The 21,638-nt window shown below is 41.4% G+C and overlaps 1 protein-coding gene across 1 annotated transcript in view; it reads left to right on the top strand.

The window, feature by feature from the left end:
- LOC150077695 (uncharacterized) overlaps window positions 1-20,721 on the top strand; it is a 110,158-nt gene extending 89,437 nt beyond the window's left edge. The window contains exon 5 of the mRNA XM_090384916.1: window positions 20,590-20,721. Within this exon, the coding sequence (XP_090241042.1) occupies window positions 20,590-20,596 (7 nt within the window). The 3' untranslated portion in view covers window positions 20,597-20,721. The remainder of the gene's footprint in view (window positions 1-20,589) is intronic.
- The last annotated feature ends 917 nt before the right edge of the window (window positions 20,722-21,638 follow it).

Raw genomic sequence — 21,638 nt, forward strand, 5'->3', positions numbered from 1 at the left:
TCTTCCTCTTTTATTATTACCGTCAACAGAAGTTCAAGTGTAATATCAACAAATATCTTCTTTCATCTTCTCAACTTCCTGCCCAAGCACTGTAGTAAGTACTATATGTTCTAATTCTTTTCGTTTTTGGTGTTTTCATAAAAAAATATATACACTCATATATATATATATATATATTCTTGCCTTTTCTCGAAAGCTGACAAGATAGTATTCGTGGTCACTAGCAGATTGGTGATCGTTGATCTGTTTTTTTTTTTTTTATTAATAATTTAATGAGAACCCCAAACACGAAAGGTATCAAAACCTATAGTACTTAATACCGTGCATTGGTTGAAGGAGAAGTATGGGGAGAGGGGGATGCCGGAAACTTTGCTCTAGAGACTAAACATGGGTTTCACCACTTCAAGCCTCCAATAAGCAAAGTGGTGGTAATTCACCGGTTGATGAAAGTCATATACCACCTGTTTGGAAGGGAGTAGTGAATTTGGGCTGGATTACTGGGCAAGATCTGGTTAGTGAGGATGGGGAGTAAGGCCTTCTCCAGGAGCTTCAGTGGGCTGGAGGAGTTGGAGATGGATCGGAAATGTTTAGGTTTCTATGCCGACTGAACTTTAGTTAAAGATTTGATGAGATAGTTTTTCCACTGCTGTGGGAAAATCTGGTTCGAGAGTAACTGCTTGAAGATAATTAAAAGTGGCTGAATAATGTACGGACTTTGGCATTTGAGCATGCATTGGGGAACTCCATCATCGGTGGTTGACGAGGCAGGTAGAGAATTGATGGCTACGATCAGCTGTTGTTTTGTGGTCTGAATGAAATTCAACACTTCGTGCTGGGTGAGCTATGTTAGTAGAGTCAGATCTGAGTTTGGCATAGGATTACTGTTAAATCTTATGACAAATTAAGCCACAATTCAGGAAAAAGTTGCAAAGGAAAATAAAGATTCACTTTCTTGTATGGAATTTTTCCTTTAGCCAGATCACGGTGAACGTATAATTTGATTGCCTCAGATCTCAGGCAATTACATTGAGCCAGTGCCCTTGAATAAATGATGCGATTATTGACATTTTGCGACTGTTTCCATGTGAGATGGAGCTGTTGCTTCACCTGGAAACTCATTTTGAGTAGTTCTGAATTCCACCAAAGACTTGCATATGGACTGATTGTGATTTTTCTAGAGGCGGCATATTTGGCAACTGTGTTGATCCAGTTTGTGATAATGTTCACATATAGTTCTGGGTTATAAGTCTCTAAGGCCACCCAGGGAATGAGAGCGGCGGCTCTGACGCACTTATCTACATCAAGTAAGTTGGGGCTAGTGATGTCAACCTTTTTTTTTGTCCTTCTGGCTTCTAATTGGGGAGAGCTGGCAGATATGCAGTCACATGTATTGGGACATGATCAGAGTCAAATAACGTTCCTGCAATGTAATCAAGGGTGCAAGGGATAGAGGCTAGAACTAGATCTAAGAGGTTATTCCCCCTGGTTGGAGCTTCATTAGTAAGTTGTAGATCAGCATATCTCAAGTGTGCAAGAAGATCGTTTTTCTCATTACGTAGCTGAGGAGGTAAATTGAAATCACCACAAACTAAGTGAGAAGCTGTGGGATGCAGCTGATTGATTAACAAGTTGGAAACTTCAAGGATGATTTGCTGAGAAGGCATTGACGTCTGTCTGGTGTATATACATACACCACACATACGTCAAACGTTACGAAGTTGTATCCTAACGTAATGAGGATTGCTTCATAATTGGGGCAGTTGCTGGATTTATTATCCAATAGCTTGAAAGCCAATTTCTTGTAAAATATTGCGATGCCTCCACCATTGCGTGCAATCCGAGATGTGAATACGACCCCATAATCAGCTGGGGCAGCTGCCGCTAGGAAATCTTGATCATCATTGAGCCAGGTTTCTGTGCTGGCGAGCAGGTCAAAATATCCGGGAGCAGAATTTGCTCCATAGTGTCAAGCTTGTTCCTAAGACTATGCACATTCTGATAAAAGATGGTGCAGACAGGTACTCTAGGTACTTTTATGCGGACAAGTGGTCTCTGAATGGCACTATTTGATTCAATAGGGTGTGTCTAGGATGGACGAGCACATGGATCGGCATATTGGTGTTCTGTGTCTGTGGTTCTGGTTGCGGTAATGAGATCTGGGATTGCTATGAATCAGGGTACCATTGGTGGAAGTCCTTTCCATTACTTCTATATGGCTGCCCTTTATGCCCGAGATATGGAATAACAAGAGCTCCAGCAGGCCAGATTTCAGGATTGAAGGGTGCTTCAAAATCTGCAGCAACTACATCGATCTTAAAGGAAGCGTAGGTGGGATATTTCGTGGATAGCTTGGTGACTCTGCCATTCATTTTGAATGCAGCAAGAAGGTTTTCCACATCATCAGCTGTGGTAGCAGCGGACAGCCTACTAATGAAGACATTACGCATCCGCTTGTCCATCGTTCCAGTTTTCGCAATTTGCATCTTGCTGAAGTGCAGATTGGTTCCAATAACTTTAAGATTGGGGCTCAGTTCCTGAAGAGTTGGATTACGGGTCAGTGTTCGTTGTTCTTTTGTTCGTTGGCTTGCAATCATTGCATACGTTGTAGTGTCTCTATGGGTCTTTACAGTAGATACAATCGTAGTCCCTGTATAATGGTTTACCTCTCACGTTGTTTGAGGTGGAGCCACAGTTGCGATATACTTCAGCAGCCAAAGCATTATCCGGGTTCGAGAGCGAGGACCCCATATCTACGTTTGTGATCGCGAATAGGTGCAACTATGCAGGTTCTGCTCCTGATTACTTCTTTGGATCTTCTAGGAGGCAATATTTCCTGAGTATCCATTGGTATCTGCTGTGATTCCAGCATATACTGGTCTAGTGCTACATCAGGGCACACAACTTCAGCCTCACATATTATAAGAATGGGGGATGCAGAGGGGTCGTGTGGTAATAAAAATGGGGTGGTTTGCGTAGGCGCTCTCGGTTTCGCATGAAAGTGTCCGTAAGGAGGATGCTGCTCATAAAGGTTAGTTTGAACTGCAAGATCACAAACAGATTGCTTCAGGTCATCAAAGTTTTTCCCCAAAACCTCCAATGTTTTGTGTATGCATTCATTGTGGTCTCGTAGTCGCTTGTTTTCAAGCAGTAGGTCTGCGAGGATATTATGAATTGGGGATAGCTTCATAGTGAGAGTTTTCTCGATATTTGTGAGGAGCGAGACAAAGAGGGGACCCGGTTCGAGTGAGAGCTAACAAATGCGTGTAGATCTTTATGTGACTTACACATGTCTTTCTTACCATATCAAAAAGAGAACGTCTACTGCCTTTTTGGGCATAACGTTAAATTTACAGGTGAATGGTAAAAAAAAAGAACGATCTCGTTGCTGGAATGAATGTGGGAACATTTGGCAGAACCGCTGGGAAACGATTCAGCAGGGCTGGTGACAAGAACATTTATTCCCGAGGTTTCCTTTCTTATTAATAAGAATCAAAATTGTTGGTTTTCTCTTGACATCTCGTTTTACATCATAACGGGATATGGATCCTGCTACCAGAAACTTTGCCAGTTGAAACTTTCCAGAACTGACTTATGCAGGTGTGGAGAAAGTAATGTGTGTTGATGCGAAACGGCACCAGGGGTTTCCCCCATCTCCGCTCAGCTTTCATTGTAGTTGTATCAACTCTCCAGGAAGGCCAGAGATTTAATGTGTGTGGATCATGTAGTTGTGTACTGTTGTGTGCCGTTGTTCCTCTGTACATTTAGCGCTGTAACCCTGTTGAGGCCCGTTGTTCCCGACACATGAACCCGTGGAAACAGAGCAGGTACCCATTAGTCTAAGAATTTTATCCCGACAGGTCCTGCTCCTAATTTCCTGAAATTTCAGTGGCTAGGACCTTAAAAAAATTCTGTAGGTTGAAAGCCGAAAGTCAATGGGCGAGGTTCAATTTTGACGTGTAGGACGAACGCTAGTGTATAGGTCGATTGGGAGGAGGGAGACAAGGCTGGGAAGGAAGTCAGAAGAATGGGTTCGTTAGAGAAAATTCCTACAGATAATGACAGTGGGGCAGACCATGCCCCACCAGAAGGAAAAAAGGCTGCAAAGAGGAGGGGGCAGGGGGTCTAACTCCCCCCTATCAGGGAAGGGGAATAAAGATACCCGGCAACAGGCAGGTTACTGATCGCCAAATAGCGCATAGGTAGTAAGGCTGCAGTTGATCGGATCCGATGCATTTCCTTTCAGTCCGGTGAAGTCAGTATCGTGGTGTGGCCAAAGGTAAAACAATGTCCTGTTCAGGAGGTCAATCTGATCCCGTGCCGTCCGTCAGTTCCAGACAGTAGTCGCTATGATGGACTGCTGATGACGCATGTACAGCAGAGCTGCTCTCTCAGTCAGAGTCTGTTGTAAGAGTCCAATAGTTTGATCTAGTTCTGTAAAGATTTTTCCTTTTTAAGAGTTCAGGATCCATTCTGAGCTGTAGTTTAGTTCACGGATGCCGTCTTTCTTGGTAGAGTATCCCGTTCAGGTTGTTGGTTGGGTTGAGTCCGGTTTTCTTTGTCGACTTTCTGGTTCGAGGTCCAATCCGAATTATAAGCATTGTCCAGAGCTGCAGTCATTCTTCCAAGAATGTCCCATTCTGGTTAATGGTCATTTTATGTTAGGGAAACAGCATCAGGTTCCAGTCATTTGTTAGTTTGTCAGCGCGTATCGGGTTCCTCTTCTCGCAAAGAGGTCCTGGGAGTGTTATATGAGGGTTTTGTAATTATCGTGTGAGTCCAAGAGGCGATGCTGCTGATCCTGTTGGATATATGTCAATCTTGTGTAGACTAATACCAGCAGATCTACGTACCTTGGAAACTGATACATAAGATGTGAACACCTCTCAACATCTCCTGTGGAGAACGTAGTAGTATGTAGTAGTACGTATTTAGCTGTCGAAGGGTGGCATCCGGGCATAGGTCATTCTCTACCAATTTAGTATGTAGGTATAATACCATGTTCTCAAAAATGGTCTGTTATTGTACATGTGTGTAATATGTTGTAAAGTGAAACAGGCTACTCTGCCACCAGGTGATAGCCCATTGAGCAAATACCACTTGGTGCCCATTCCTGGTCCGGAGACGAATCTGGATCTATTAACTCTGTCTGTGCATATTGCACGTAGATCCCGCACCTACCAGTAAGTGTGCAAGACTGGATTGTGTCAGCAGTCCCGCTCTTGGGCAGCCCACACTCAGGAGCCAGGACTTTTAAAATGACCGCTTTCAAGCGTGCACATTTGTGTGTGTAACATCATTCTGTTCACACAGGATGAACTATTACAAATGTCAACCTAGATAAGAAACAATAAATATCCAGGCCTGGACTACTTAGAACCAGAAATTATTAAGAAGACTATGGAGATCGTTCCAGACCTCCTCTTACACCTCTATAACAGCTGCCTGGATAAGGCATCTTCCCCAAACTATGGACGACAGCAAAGATAAAATTAATCCCCACAAATTCGCATAAACCACCCCACCTTCCAAACTCCTATCAGCCAATAGCCCTACTGCCAGTTGCAAGCAAACTGCTAGAAAGACTACTGTACACAAGGATAAATAGCATTACCAGACAGCGAAACTCCCATAGACATCGCAATACTGATTCAAGCAGGCTTCGTCTACTGTTTAAGCCTTGCGTAGCCTATCGGATTCAGCAGCAAACTGTAATAATAAACATCAACTAGTCATCTCCATTGACTTCGCCGGGGCATTCGACACTATTTGGTGCCCGCGCGTCTTGGCAAGACTAAAATAGGCATACGTGCCGATTAACCTATACTCCATAATTAGGTCACACCACTCCGAGAGACGCATCATCGTGGAAGCACCTTATGGTAGAGGGAATCGTGGTGTCCGCAGGGACTGTCCCTAGGGTTCTGTTTTGAGTTCGCTCCTGTTGAACATGGTTCTGGATGGGTTCTCGGTTTTGGACCTTGGCTATATGCATTCCCAGGCCTTTGTCGATGATTTGGTCGTCATTATTGCTGAGAATAGCAGGGCCCAGCTAGAGGAAAAGGCCAACCAGGCAATGTTGGTATTGAAAACCTGGACCAGAACCCACTGCCTGACGATATCAACAAAAAAGACATCCTCCATCCTGCTAAAAGGCAAGCTTGATATATTAGACCGCCTCAAATAATGGTGGGACCTACCACAATAAAACTAGTGACTCGGTTAAAATATTTAGGGGTTATACTGGATGGTATTCTTTCCTTTAAACCTCATCTAACTTGTATCAGAGTCAAAATTAAAAGATACTCTGGATTGGTGGCTAGGATCGCCAGGCGGGACTGGGCGGTTAAACTAACGCACCCTGTCATTGTTTTATAAAACAACCTTTCTACCGATCATCACTTACGCCTCAGCGTTATGGTTGATGCAACGCAAAGAACATTCTACTGAAAGTTACACGTGCTTGTAGAACAACCAGTACCCACGCACTGCAGATCTTGGCCGGGGCTCTCAACGTTGATCACACACAGGGAAATAAACTACCACATAGAGAAAGGAATACCCTGTACATACCATGGCTATACTGTGGAGGTTAATGCACCACGCAAAAATGAAAAGATAAGACTGCAAAAACACCTGATGCAAGTTTGGCAGGAGCTCTGGGCCAACCCAAATAATGGAAATATCACCAGAAAATTCCTTCCGAACATCGACAGGATGTACCCAAGTCGCCCAAGTTGGTTTCAAACCGGCTTATACACAACTTGCTATGTACTGACTGGATACGGGCCTTTAAAGCCAAGCTGACAGCGCTGGGGATAGAGGAGGATCCGAGCTGCGCCTGTGGGGAGTTGAATGCTGGGAGCACATTATGTACGACTGCACACATTATGAGGACCTCAGGTGCAGACCGATCACCGTGATACACTACCTCTCCAACAACCTGGAATCACATCTACTGGAACCACTAGAGGAATATAGGGCGATAAAGGAATATGCACAAAAACTATTTGCTAGGCGTGAAACACTGATAGCCATCAACAGAAGAAACAGATTAAAAAAATGAGACACAGAACACGCGTGGAGGGGACTCAGGGTGAACCTCCCTCAGGAACCTGCTCACTACTAATGATATCTAATACCTAGCGAACGCAAGAATAACCCAATGGAGATGCCATTGATAACGGACCTGGCCAGTTTTCATAGCGGAGTAGGATAAACCTGGATACAAAACACTACCGATGGCAGAGGAGTCCGACGAAGATATAGAAACTCCAAGTTTCCGCCTTAACGGAGCCATATTGGCCCAAGGCTCTGCACTCTTTTGTGCAGTGCAACCCTTTTTCTCCCACACTCGGCAGCGGGGTGGGAGGTGACGGCTCGCTGTCTCCTCTCCCCCCTGCCATGCCATTCCTTCCGTCTGGTGGGGCATGGGCATGCCCCACTGAATAATAGGGGGTCGTCTACCCTATCGACCCTCTTCTTCCTATTTCATCCCCGGACTTCACTCTCCCCTCAGCACTTTGTCTTGCACAGCGCACAGCCCTACACGCACAAATTTAAAATACACGAAAAAAAAAATTTCGCCCAACGTTTAGGCACTTCAGAAACAGGCCGCCTTCTGCGTCAAATCTCATATTATTGCTTTAATTTAACAGAACTAAAATCAACCGCGCTCGTTCCAATTTTATTTTAGGTCTTATTCACTAAAATCCCAGGAAAGTAAGTGGAAGGACCTGCCAGAGTACAATTGACTCACTGATAACACCTGGTTAGCTTTCATGTGGCGAGGTATGGGCAACGTTAGGTCCCGTTAGGGTCTGGCGGCCAATAAGCCGGATAAACATTGGGCACAACATAACACTTCACATGATCCACACACTTCTAAATCTGTGGCTTTTACAGGGTGCTGTCACCGATACATAGAACATTCGAGGAGATGAGAGAAATCCCAGGAGCTGCCAGACCCTCAATATACCTCATTACTCATACCCAGGAGCCAGGTCGTAGCTACCAAAATCTCAGGAAATTAGGTGGCAGGATTTTCCACAGTAAAAGCAAACTACTGGGTACCTGGTCTGCCTCCACAGGGCGAAAGTGGGCCAATGTCGTGCCTTAGGAGATGGTGGCAGCTAAATGGACAGAAGAACAACTGTACACGACACCAAACATCTCAAGATCCATACAATTTTAAATCTGTGGCCTTTACAGCGAACTGTATCACCACATAATGTTAACTACGCAGAAATGAGGGAAACCCCTGATGCCGGTTGACACTAAATACAGTTTACCCTGGAACCAGCAAAAAAAAAAAAAAAAAACAACCATCCGTAAACCAAGATAATGCGCCTTACTAGTGAGGGTAGCAATCCCACTTCATGGTCATTCCACAAAGCTGCAGAAAAAAAAACGTTTCTCCCTTCCCTTCCAGACAAAAGGCCTATCCGTCCAGTGAGAGTGAGAGAGAGAGAGAGAGAGAGAGAGAGAGAAGTAGAGGGGCTTACTCCATATTAGTAACCATACGTACACTTCCTTTTATTAAATGTCAAACTGCAAATATTTGCCAATGTTGCCAAAGCAGATCATCCGGACAATCTAAAGAAAGGCGTACAATGTAACTTGGAACACAGTAAAAGAATTACTAATTGATAATTCGCTGTGTGAAATAATATTTTCTCAAGTTAAAATTGCCCCAGTAAATCAAAACAAGAGATAGGGACTAAATCAACTTTTCGATAGCGAATGTCTTGTTTTTGCAGCTGAGCACAGGAAATGCAGTCTTCGTAACAACATACGACGCTGGACGGTGAATATTTTTCTGCTCGATATCACAAAGTTTCAAGGGAGAAACCCCGAAAATATTGAAACATTTTTTTTTAATAACCACAAAAATAATAACAATATATTCTAAACAATTCGTTAGTCACAGCGTTCTTTGTGTTGTCACAAAATATTAGAAATTTTTGTAAGAATGCACTTTTCAAAAAAACATTCGGTTATTCATAACGGATTCTTTTTTTCCCCTTCTTTCGCACACCAGCTTTCTAAGATTGTGAGGCAGCTATCAGAAAATATTCTTTTCTTGAAAGTTCGTTAAAATGATCAGAAATAACTCCACAAAATGTTCTATACAGATATCGCTTTCCAAAAACAATGAAAATAAATCAATTGTTCTTTTTTTTTAAATATCAAATTTAATAGCTGTTAACCTGAATTTACCGTTGCCAGTGTGGATTCTGACATATGAATTTCGTCGATTTTCTGTTAGTAGATGCAATATACATTGAAAAGAGGAAGTTTTTTTGTTTGTTTTTTTTTAAACAATTCATTGCGGTTGGTTCATTATCGTTTCTTATGACAACAGTCATTTCATTCCTTTTTTTTTTTTTTTTTTTTACCCCCTCCATTAAGCTTCCCGTATCACTTGGCTGTGATGCAGAGAGACTACATTTGCAGTAATACAACGGCGAGGCATTCAAGAAAACAGTAACGTGATTCGCTTTATTTAACTACCGGGGGCATTCACGGGATAAACAAACGCAGTAATGAACTCCATTGTTGCTGACCCCATATAAACGGGGGAAGAAGGCGAAGATAAAGAAGTAATGAACTCCATTAGCTCTTCATTACAGAGAGCATGAGTGCTAATTTTTCAGATAATAACTAAAAAGGCTTAAAATATGCATACTTGATGGAACATGCTTGTTTTCTGCGTGATAATTGATAGCGATTTCTGAAATCTTAAATGTGGAAATAATAACTGGGAGACTTGGCACCCTGCTCGATTTGCTCGCCAACCCTGGCGCACGCTTTTCTACGAAATATGTAGAGGTATGACGGAGTAAGTCAAAGCTTTTCTACATAAAAGGCAAACCTGTCGAAATCCATTTATATAGATTTTGCAATCGACTACCTCCGATGCCTACAGGATACCCTACCAAATCAAAGAGTCATCATTGGAGCTGACGTCAATTGCGGCTCCCCAGCATGACACAGCATCAGTCCAGACAGGCGAGGAACTCGAAATGGACAAATCTTAGAAGACTACCTTGCAAGATCCCATCTAACTGTACTAATTCGACCCCACCATCTGCCGAGCTTTGCGAGAACCCTTTGGGAGGCCACAATTGATGTCTCCCTGGCCACCAGGAGTATGGCCGGACATGTGTCTGACTGGAGGGTGGAGGAAGCATGGAACACCTCAAACCACTGGGCAATAACCTTTTCAGTTGAAAGGCAACTTACAAAAATAACTCAAACAAACCAACCACAAAAGATGTATGCAGTCGCAAATGCAGACTGTATAGAGAGCTGCTCACAATGGCAATTAGACACAATCCGGAAAACATAAACCCCAGGAGCGGCCCGGATGACCTTCAGAGGGAAACTACAAAAGTATTACTGAACATCAGTGATCGAGCGATAAAAAGAAACTTGGCGCAGTAACCTGGTGGACACCAAAAATTCCTGTACTAGGACGACAGATGCAAAAAACAAGAAAAGACTTCCAAAGAGCTCGCAGAACCTGGCCAGAAGATGACGTGGAGGTCCTGAGATAACATTACAGAGAAGCTATGAACCGTTACACAGACACTATAAAAATGTAAGAAGCATTCCTGGGAGCCCCTAGAGTCTACTTCCGGAAACACTCACCCCTGCGGCATAGTCTACAAGGTGAACACCAACAAGCTCCCCAGGGGCGAGGTCATTAGTACTACCAGGAAACAAGAGGGAAACCTAACGACCACCTGGGAGCAGCCGATGGGCCACATACTGGATAAAATCTTCAAGGAACAGCAATACTAACCATGCAAAAACAATACGAAATTTGCAAGGACAACGTAAACTACAAATATCACCTCGGCAATCGAACCCCCCTTCACCCTTGAGGAACTCTCTGAGGTCGCCACCAAATCAGAAATCGCAAATGCCCAGATTGAACCAGAGATCTTGAAGAAAACTGCAGAATTTGCACCACACTTACTACTTACTCTATGCAACAGATGCCTGGAAACAGGAAAATTCCCCACAATTATGGAAAACGGCAAACACCAAGTTAATACTTAAAAATCATAACAAAAAACCGGACTACCCAGAGTAATATAGACCTATCGCACTGCTCTCAGTGGTCAGCAAACTATATGAGAGACTGCTCCACAAGCGAATCAAAAACCACTATGAGAGAGCAAACCTGGCGGATAGGAATCAGTTCGAATTTAAGCCGGGTTCCTCCACAGTGGAAACCTGTGGAGGAACACTTGGAAACCTGCTTCGGAAGGCGCAAGAATGCAGAAAAAAATACCTATTAGTCATTTCAATTGATTTTGCGGGGCGTTCGACTCACTATGGTGGCCGAACGTCCTGGGTAGACTAAGGGAGGCTGCAGTCACTATCATCCTATATAAGGTAATGCAGAACTACCTATCTTGCAGGAAAGTAGAAATAAATGTCAACTACCAAAAAGTCACAAGATCTGTACACAGGTGCTACCCACAGGGGTCTTGGGGTCACTTCTTTGGAACATGGTCCTCGACGAGCTCCTGAACCTGAACCTGGGGCTGGTCGGGACTCAGCACTTTGCGGACCACCTTATTCTTACCATTAAGGCTGACTCAAGAGCCCAACTGGAAACCACCGCAAACCAAGCTCTACAGAAAATAGAAAACTGGACTACAAGAAACCAGTTAATAATTTCACCGACGAAAACCACATTTATTCTACTAAAAGGAACCCTGCAAATACGGCGTCCACCAAAATTAAAATAGACGTTACCATTAAACATGCCAACCAAATGAAATATGTTGGAGTTCTAGACAAAACCTTATCCGTTCAACCTCACCTACAATATATAACGACGAAGATAAGATGTTACTCGGCAATGGTGGCGAGGGTTACCAGAAAAGACTGGAGATTAAAAAAACAACATTAATGTTGTATTATAAGGCAACCTTCATCCCTGCGGTAACTTATGCTGCGGCAGTGTGGTACAGCAAAACGACGCTTGCAGTCAATAGGAGAACTCTGGTTATGATACAAAGAACCATTTTATTAACAACCCCACGAGCATGCGGAACAGTAAGCACACCAGCGTTTCAGGTGCTTATTGCAGCGCTCACCCTCGATTTGGAGGCTGTGAAAGCTGGCTTGCTCTTCCTGCACACCAGGGGGGGAGTCGTTGCCACATTCCAGGATTTCATAATTGACCAAGCGAGTAGTACAAAAACAGAAACAGTCCGATTACACGCCTACCTACTCCGGGAGAGGCAACAAAGACGGACCGATACAACAAAAGGAGAAATCATATGAAAATTCGGCCTCGAACCCCAAGCAACCGGCCTGGTACTTTCCAGGGAAACACTTGACTTCGCTCCTTACTGGTCATGGCCCCTTTAAGGAGAAGCTGCTTGGCTTCTGCCTTGTTGAGTACCCCAACTACACGTGTGGGAAAGTCGAGAACTGGAACCACTTGATCTAGGACTGCCCAGAATACGAAGATCTCAGAGGCATCCTGATCACAAAGATACGCTACCTTCCGAAAGGACTGGAATCCCACTTCATTGACACAGAAGAGGAATACAGAGCACTTTGTCAATATGCGCAGGACCTCTTCGAGAAGAGAAAACTGCTAATTACCATAAATCGTGTCTGACGAAAGACCACCACAAGTTAAACTGGAGAAGACTATAAAATACCATCCAATGGAGGTACTACACAGGAAAAACTCTGAGACAAGAAAGTGAGAAACAGAAGGATCGAGCTTACCCCATGAGCAACTGGACTGAAATCGACTCGACACTGAAGAAAGAGACTTAACGGAGTAGCTGCCAAACGCCATTTGGCGACTTGATGAGGGCGCCCTAGCCTCCTTCATCTTTAATACCCCTCTCCTCAGCGAGGGGGGGAGACTGTCTTACTGTCTCCCCCCGTTCTAGACCAAAACGTATCCGTTCCACCATATAAGGACGAAGATAAGACGTTACTCGGCAATGGTGGCGAGGGTTACGCCACCATTGCCGAGTAACGCCGTTCCCACTTTCGCTTGTGGTACGGCATGGGCATATCCCACTGTGACTTGGGGTCGCCTCCTCTCTCAACTCCATACTTCTGTCTTTTCCCCCAGAAATTAGTCTCCCCCACCCACTCTAGCTGCACATAAGCAAGCGGATGCCCTGCACTTCGGAATTGCTTTAATCATCTCCAAATTACGTTTTTCGCCCATACACTATGCCTTTCAGAAATTTAACGTTTTTAATCAACGAATTTAGCAAAAAAAAAAAAAAAAAAAAAAAGAATATATATATATATATATTATCTCACTCTCTCTTTTTTTTTTTTTTTTAAGATGCTTGCTCCCGAAATCTCAGGAAATTAAGTGGCAGGACCTGCCAGAGTAAAACTGAGTCTACTGCCTCCACGGGGCGAAGGTGGGGCAACGTTAGGTGTCAGTATGGGTCCAGCGGCTAAACGACGAGATGAACAACAGTACATGGCACTACACATTTACAATATCCATATACTTTTAAATCTCTGGCATTTCCCACCGAACTGGTTCACCCACAATGAAAACAAGCGGAGATGGGGGTAACCCCTGATTCCGTTTGCCCTAAACACACTTTACACTTTATACTTATCGATATCTAATCAGGAAATGACCTACGTAATTATTTACATGTGCATTTATAGTGTGCGGCATTCTGAAGGTTGAATAAATATAACTATGTAATTATTTGCCAGCGTTTACATAGGTCACTTATGAAAAGGCCTAGCAAAAATTCAGAACTTGGATACCACTACATACTTCGACGAAAAGTCAGAAAGAAGGCAATGATTGTCAGGTGCCACTCTTTGTATAGCCACGCCCATTTCCTCGTTTGACATGCCTAGGGTGTTTATCCCCTCACTTGCCGCTGTTTTAAAAACGGGAACTCGATTTCCTATTTTAAAACAACGGGATGGGAGGAGATAAACAATCGACCAAGGCTAAGCATTCCCCTCCTCGATGACACAAAACAATCAGAAATAAAACGCATTCACAATAACCACCCAATCACAGAATTCGACCGTACAATCACTCCGTTCTATGACTCCGCCCACTATGCGGAGACAAGTGGTACCCAAATAATAGATTTTAATCTATTATTTGGGTACCACTTGTACCCAAATAATATTTGGGTGCCATAAGAAATGAGGAATATTGTTGCATCCGAAAAGTAGTAAGGATGTCATCAAAATCTAAAACCTGGTGGAACTCTAGTCTAACTGCATTGTTTAAACTAAAGCAAACTCTGCACAGAAAATGGAAACTGTCTAATGACACAAAAAATAGAATTAACTACTGGAGGGCCAGAGCAATATTTAATAGGGAAAAATCTAGAGCAATCAGCCGCTACATAAAAGACACACTTGACAGTGGAAAGCTCCCTCGTTGCACACATAAAAGTGACACAAATCAGGGGCTTGACAAAGAAGCGTGGATCGACCACATCAGCAGTTCCTCCACCATGAGTCTCAAGTCAGGGAGTTTTAGTGGGATCAATTAGTTGACAATGAGATGGGGTCTATTCTTACCACTAAAGAAGCATTAATACAGTGTATTAACTCCCTCAGGCCAACTAACACAGCTGGAGCTGATGGAGTCCCCACTTCATTGAACCACTCCGAGCAATTTATAGCTCTATCCTTGTTGCCGAGTTTTCCCTGAGAACTGGAATAAGTATGCTGTAATTCCAATGCCGAAAATTACAAAGCCTAACCTTGTGGAGCACTATAGGCCAATATCTAATGCATCTACCCAGTTAAAAGTACTGGAGAAAGTTCTATTGCCAAAGTCGTTGAATCAGATACTGGCTGGGCAGCCTCAACAAATTCATTATTCAATAACTGCAAGATCTTCTATTACTAACCTCCTCACAGTTCAAGCCGCAATACTAAATGCTTTTCAAGCCACAATGGAAATTGCAATAATTTATGCCGATATAAAAGCAGCCTTCGATAGTCTGGATGTACATGCCTTACTTCATCTGCTCCAACACGCCTTCCAAATAAAAGGAAATTTGCTGAAGTTCCTACAGGCCCCCTACTTACTTGTCAGTCCATTTATTACCGCACAGATAGTCAGATCCTCCAACGACGAGTCTATGCAGAAGTTCCACAGGGCGGAGTCTTATCTGGACTTCTCTTTACCGCCATTATCATCCCGTTCTGCAAAGGTAGGGATGATGTATGAACTTATGCAGACGATATTAAGATCCTAACACCCATCCAATCGTACATGACTGTAAGATCTGAAAATCTTACAAAAATAAAATATATTTTTTTGACTTCTGAAGTTAGTTTTCCTTTTTGGATTCTTGCCGTTGGGAGAAATGGTAATAGCGTCAGTTTCAATAAACAAGAATTATCCAGTAAGGATTGTAAAAATTAAAAGGTAGGAGGAACGAAAAACAGAAAAATTAGCTTTACATCCGTTAAAACAGAAAACTGACGGAAAATACTATGGCAAGCCCAGCGGGAGGTTCGGCGCAACAAACAACTTAAAGTTTATGAGGGGTCACACACCGGAAACGCATTCGGCAAAACGCACACACAAGCCTCTAAAAATAGACGCGATGGTCTCCAGTGACACATTTGTGGTTTGTCTGAAGTGCTATAGAGACAAGCTGTGAGGACACAGGAGGAGTTGTTTTGATACATTCAGCCTACATGAAAGAGCTCAACGGATGTCAACAGGTAGGAAATAAAAAAGGAGAGGGGTATTGTGAATCACGTGCTACAGGGCTGGCTGACCTGCCAACAAATGAAAGGATAAAAATGAATATAGGAAGGAGGAGATTGGTAGAAACATTGTAGGAAGGCGTGACAAACTCGGAAGAAAAATTGTGGATGGAGACGGACAAAAAAAGAGTGGGTCAGTGAGTGAGTCGGGCAGTAAGATGAGAGTTGGAGAAGTAAAGAAAGGAATGAATTCTTTTAGATAGAGTAGCCGGTGGAGAAAAGTGGCTAAGTTTTAATGTGTAGTCAGTATGAGGGGTAGATAAGCTTTAAGTGAACAGTTAAGTCGTTGATCTAATAAGTTAGTGAGAGAGGCAGTCGAGTAAGTGGAAAGATGAAGTTGAGGTGCAGAAGTTGGTCAGACAGTCAGTCAAAAGTAGACTGAGTTTCGAAGTGAGAGATGAACACGTGCCATAGAAAAGGGGGAAAATTTTTCAAGATCCTTAAAGTAGATGAGAAGGAGTCAACTCCATTATGAAGCAACGAGATTGCCTGATATTTCTGAGAGCAGTTACGCTGGAGCTGATGAAATCCGAAGCCGGACAAAAAGAGTACGGCCATTCTGATCAGATGAAAATAATGCGTTCTTAAGAAAAAAAAGGTACCCAAGAAGGAATCCAGTATCTTATGTCGAACTCCCCCAGTGATTGTGAGATGCGACCCAGATAGAAAGAATCCCCTACTCGCTTAGAGAAGGATGTACCGTGAAGTCTGCCAAGTTATGTAAGTAAGTGATTAGTTTGCTTAAGTACTCTCACCATCTCACCGACTATAGACACCCGATAACCAATTTATCAGCACTTTTGATTGAACACATATGTATAAGTAGTGCTATATTGTAATGAATAAGTTAGTGAATGTTATGAACTGAAGGACATTACCCAGGGCAAGTCAATATATATATAAATAAATTTTGGAAGGGAATAGATATAAAATTTTTGAAGTGATTGATACTTGTTAATATTTGGTAAAAAAAAAAAAAAAGTGAATGACTAAGTATGAATTTTGGAAGGGGATAGACGGATGTCAGTAACCCCCGAATGTGCAAGTAGTTAATTGTAGAAATTTGATAGTAATAATTACCTAGATTAGAGAAGGGTGTAGGCTATAATCTGTTAGAAACCAGAGTAATGATTTATACTGAAATTAAGAGTATCGGAGCTTTATCAATTTGGAGTAGGAATTGTTTTGTAATGAAAGGAGAATGTTAATAGATTCTTTTGAAAGTCAATTGAACTCAGGAGTAAGGAAATAGAAACATTTTGTTAGTTAAAAAGAGGAGATAGTTGATTATGATTTATGTAAAGGAAATAGCCCTCCTTGAGTTTACTCAATAGGAAAAATACCTTGCTCATATACATTCTGTTATAAGAAGATGAAATTAATCTATTTGGTCATGAGTTTAATAAATTTCTTTTGTTTGATGTATCTATGTAAAAATGTCCAATAAACTGATATTTTTTTTATACAACATTTCTGTGTCTCTTTGTTGTTCTGTGTAAAGGCCTATCCAAAGGGAATTAAACACTTCAAGGAGATTTTCCCCTAGAACTTGTAATTTTCTGTAAAGGAATTGTCAGATTTGCAAGTGGGGATAAATATGAAAAAAAAAGGGGATATATACGAATATTATAAAATATAAATAAATAAAATAAAAAACAAAATTAAATCAAAAAAATCTCCCCCTCCCCCACATGACCAATAGGGCATTGTGTGACCAGATTAATTATAAGCTTCTGAACTTATTCGTGTACTTAGACAAATTTGGCTTGGCCCTAAATGTGCAGAAGACTGTAATCATGGTGTACTCGCTCAAAAAATCGCCTACGCTCCACACCCAAAACTTAATGGCAAACCTATCCCAGTTGTTGAGACGCATAGCGATCTGGGAGTAACTTTTGATACTAAACTTACGTTCAAGTCTCATATTGACCTGGCTGTAAAAAAAATGAACTACTTACGTTGGGCAACAAAACAGCACCTGTTGCACGTGAAACAGACTACAACAACCGCACGATATTTAAGAACCACAGTGTATTCGGCCATTTTGTATGGCGTAGAATTGTGGATGTCAGCCACCCTTACCCACATAGGAGAATATATGCGAGTGAAATCTGGCTACTGAAGTGGGCAAACCATAAGCACCACCTCCCTCAACAGTTAAGTACTACGCAGCTCTCTGAGCAGCTTAAACTGAAGCGTTTACCAGACATCATTGCCTGGAAACGATTAATAACTACAATCAAAATGATGACTGGCACGATATCATCACCATGCTTCTGGCAGCTTTGTGAGTGGCACATCCTGCCATCTGCATTAAGAGGCACAAAATCCTTGAGAATGAAGACCAACAGACTGAAGATGGCCGACAGGTTTATACCGGCCGGTGAATTAGAATCAATTCAGTTCCTAACACATGTAGGAATTGACCTACTAAGGCTCACACCAGATTCGAAATATAGGAAACAAACCGCAGTGTGGTTCTCTGAGGCTACTGTTGCCTAGTAGTTGTGTGAATTTCTGTCAAAAACTGTGTGTACGAAAGTGAATAGGGTATATCTTGCACAAGATGATCAGTGGACGTGATATTAAGATGAACTTTTGTATTACAATTTCCAGGATTCTAGACAGAAATGTAGTGAAGAGTAATGTAGTTTAAATATCATCTTTTCGTGTATATTTAACCTTTGTTGTATATTTTAGGCATTCGTTTATTCGCATTTTATGGCAATCCCCTGGCATTTTCTGCCGTGAAGGGAATTTGTCACTTACTAATGTACACCTATATTTTAATTTTCGTAGGACAAATAAAGATTTATTTATTTATTTATTTAAAATATTTAACTGAAATATATACAACTATTTAAAAAATATAAAAATACTAAACTATTGACAAATATACATATTTATTAATATACATAAACGTTACAATGGAGAATTAAATGTTAAACAGCGAAGCATGGGCACGACAATGGTGAACGTTATGGAGGCAGTTGTCAATAATCATTGCATTTGCTGTGACGTAATTTCCTCGCCCTCTTCTCCCGTTGACCCTGATTTTCTCCTGGTGGGGCATGGGCATGCCCCACTGACTGTTAATGGGGTCGTCTTCTCTATTGACCCCATTTCTTCTGTCTTTCTCACCCTAGTCTTCAGTCTCCTCTCCCTCTCTATCTGCTCTCCAGCGTATATCCCCCTGGTCAAAATTTAATAGTTCCAAATTAAGTTCGCTCACATTTCGGTCTTTCAATCCACGCAAACTTTTTTTTTTTTTAGGTGCTAGCCACTGAAATCTCAGGAAACTAGGTGGTAGGGCCTGCCAGAGTAAACTACAACTATGGGTACTTGGTCTGCCTCCACGGGGCGAAGTGTGGGCAACGTCGAACCTCAGCAGGGGTCTGGCGGCTAAATGGCCAAAAGAACAACGGTGCACGACTCACACACCTCAAGATCCATATACTTTTAAATCTCTGGCCTTTACAGTGAACTGTGTCGCACCACAATGTAAAATACGCGGAGATGGGGGAAACCTCTGGTGCCGTTTGACCCTAAACACACTTTACACTTTACTTTCTCCCATTGTCTTGACTACTATCTTTCTTTTATATATTTATTTATTATTATAAATTTTTAATAGCACCACTTCTTTCTTTCCTTTTTTTTTTAGCTATTTTTTTTTTTTTAGCAGCACCACTACCTTCTTCCATTTTACTTATTTTTATTTTTTTTATTATTATTATTTTTTTGTATTATTTTTATTATGCATGTTTTATTTTAATTTCCTCTGCTGCATTTATTATTTCATTTTCCTCTGCTGCATTTATTATTTCATTTTTATTCATTTCTTTTCCATATCCAGCATGGGTGATCCTTTTTTTTTTCTTTTGGAATGGGCCCCCAGAGGATCCTGGCCTAACTTCTGGCCGTACGTCCTTTACATAGACTGGCCCACCTTCCCGTGGTGTGGTCGAGTACCCAAGATCATCTGTCCAGGTAACTGATGCTTCTGGGTAGCCAATCGGTCAGACACAACAACAACAGACTACGTCACACACATATCTGGCCCATTGGTAGCAATACTGTTCTTCACAGAGATACGAGGCGGAGTTGAACAAACGTTCTAGGTGTCGCCCTTACATATACACATGTCCACATGCTCCCATTGGCTCGAATGAATATCATTAAGAGAAAAACGCTTTTAATGTATAAAGAGAAAAGTTTATTTATTGACTAAATCGAACAAAATAGTCCAAGAGGCAAGTAATGGGAGTGTGAGCTCTGTGGACAGAGTAAAACTTATAGAATTAGTAAGTTTTATTTTCATTCTGGTTGAAAAGACACCAGCGCACTGCAGCAGTTTGTGGTTTTGAGTAAACAAACAAATAATCCTACAAATTCAGAGGAGAAACAATTTGTCATCCGAGAATATTTCGACTTTTAACAAGTTGTTCGCTACAACTACGCCCTCCGTACCAAAAATTACCACAAGAGGAAAGATAGAAAAGAATGCAATTATGGCATTTGTTTACTGAATATCTGAACAGATTTTAGAACTCTTGTTTCACTTCTGTATCTACCTGCACTCAAATAATTTCTTTAAATTTCCGTCGAAAGTGAATTAACGGTCATCACTTAATAAATAAACTAAAACATGAATAAATTACAAAGAACTTTGGATTTCCAAGCAGGTATTTTATTCTGTTTTAATAATTTTATTTATTTTTATTTGTTTTCAGACACGTCTGTGTAATTTTGAAAGAAAATAAATAAAAACTTCAGTTCATATATCAATATAATAAAAATAGATTTTTATCCTAATAGGGTGTAAATATTTTACAATTGCTTCTATTGATCCGGCCAGAATCAGGATTTCTATCAAAGTTGACCCTACTAAGACTGGAATCTTCAATAAATAGTGGTGATCAATGAATACAGCATGATTTATATTTTAATGGTAAAGGTGTATCTGTGCAAGTTTTAATATAAAAATAAAAAAATTTTGAAATCTTTCTCAGTTTTATTTTTTATTCCCCAGGGCCAGTTTTTTTTTTTTTTTTCAAGTAACAGATTGAAAACTACAAACAAAACATAAAACATAAACATAAAAAGAATACATAAATAATATTATAGACTTATATTATGAAACACAGACACTCATGCACGCATTTAAGTGATGCTGATCATATTTAAAATATATTTTTCGTTGCCTTAGAGAGATTGAGATTTAACCTAGGGAACTTTTTATAAACCGGAGAAATTGGAGTAAAGTGACTGGAACGGTTTCTATGAAAAGGCGGTCCAAGACCATCTGAAATAAAGTTTGTTAAGCTTATGAACCAAGCGGTTTTCACAGACATTCTCTCAGATATGCCAGACAAGCTGTACGTGCTACCTGTACTTGACGACAGAACACTTCGTGTAATGTCATCTTTATAGGATGTTTCTTGTTTACAGTGCGATGATCTTCTGCTCCTGGACACCCAATTGTAGGCTTGCATTTGGGGATGGACTCTAAAGTGGAGATAATGTTAATGTTAATGTTTCTAAGTGTTAAGTTAATGTCATTCTAAGTGTATGTATTTGCTATTTACATGTAGATAATCGTATAATGTTGCTTTTGTTCAACAAGTGTACATTGTTCTTAGTTGGAAAATTTTTATTTTATTTTATTATTATTTTTATTTATTTATTTATTTTTTTCGCTGGCCTCCAAGTTTGGGCAGCCTTGGGGGCGGGATTGCTGGCACCTACCAGTATAGCACTACTTCCGGTAGGTGCAGGATTTGTGCATTACAGCACACATAGAGAATGGTGGATCCAGGCGTTAGTTAATCCCTGGTGGCGAAATGGCCTAACATAATGCTCTTTTT

The sequence above is a fragment of the Mastigoproctus giganteus genome, chromosome 11 (assembly GCF_048544385.1).
Source record: "Mastigoproctus giganteus isolate SK-2022 chromosome 11, ASM4854438v1, whole genome shotgun sequence".
Taxonomy (NCBI): Eukaryota; Metazoa; Arthropoda; class Arachnida; order Uropygi; family Thelyphonidae; genus Mastigoproctus; species Mastigoproctus giganteus.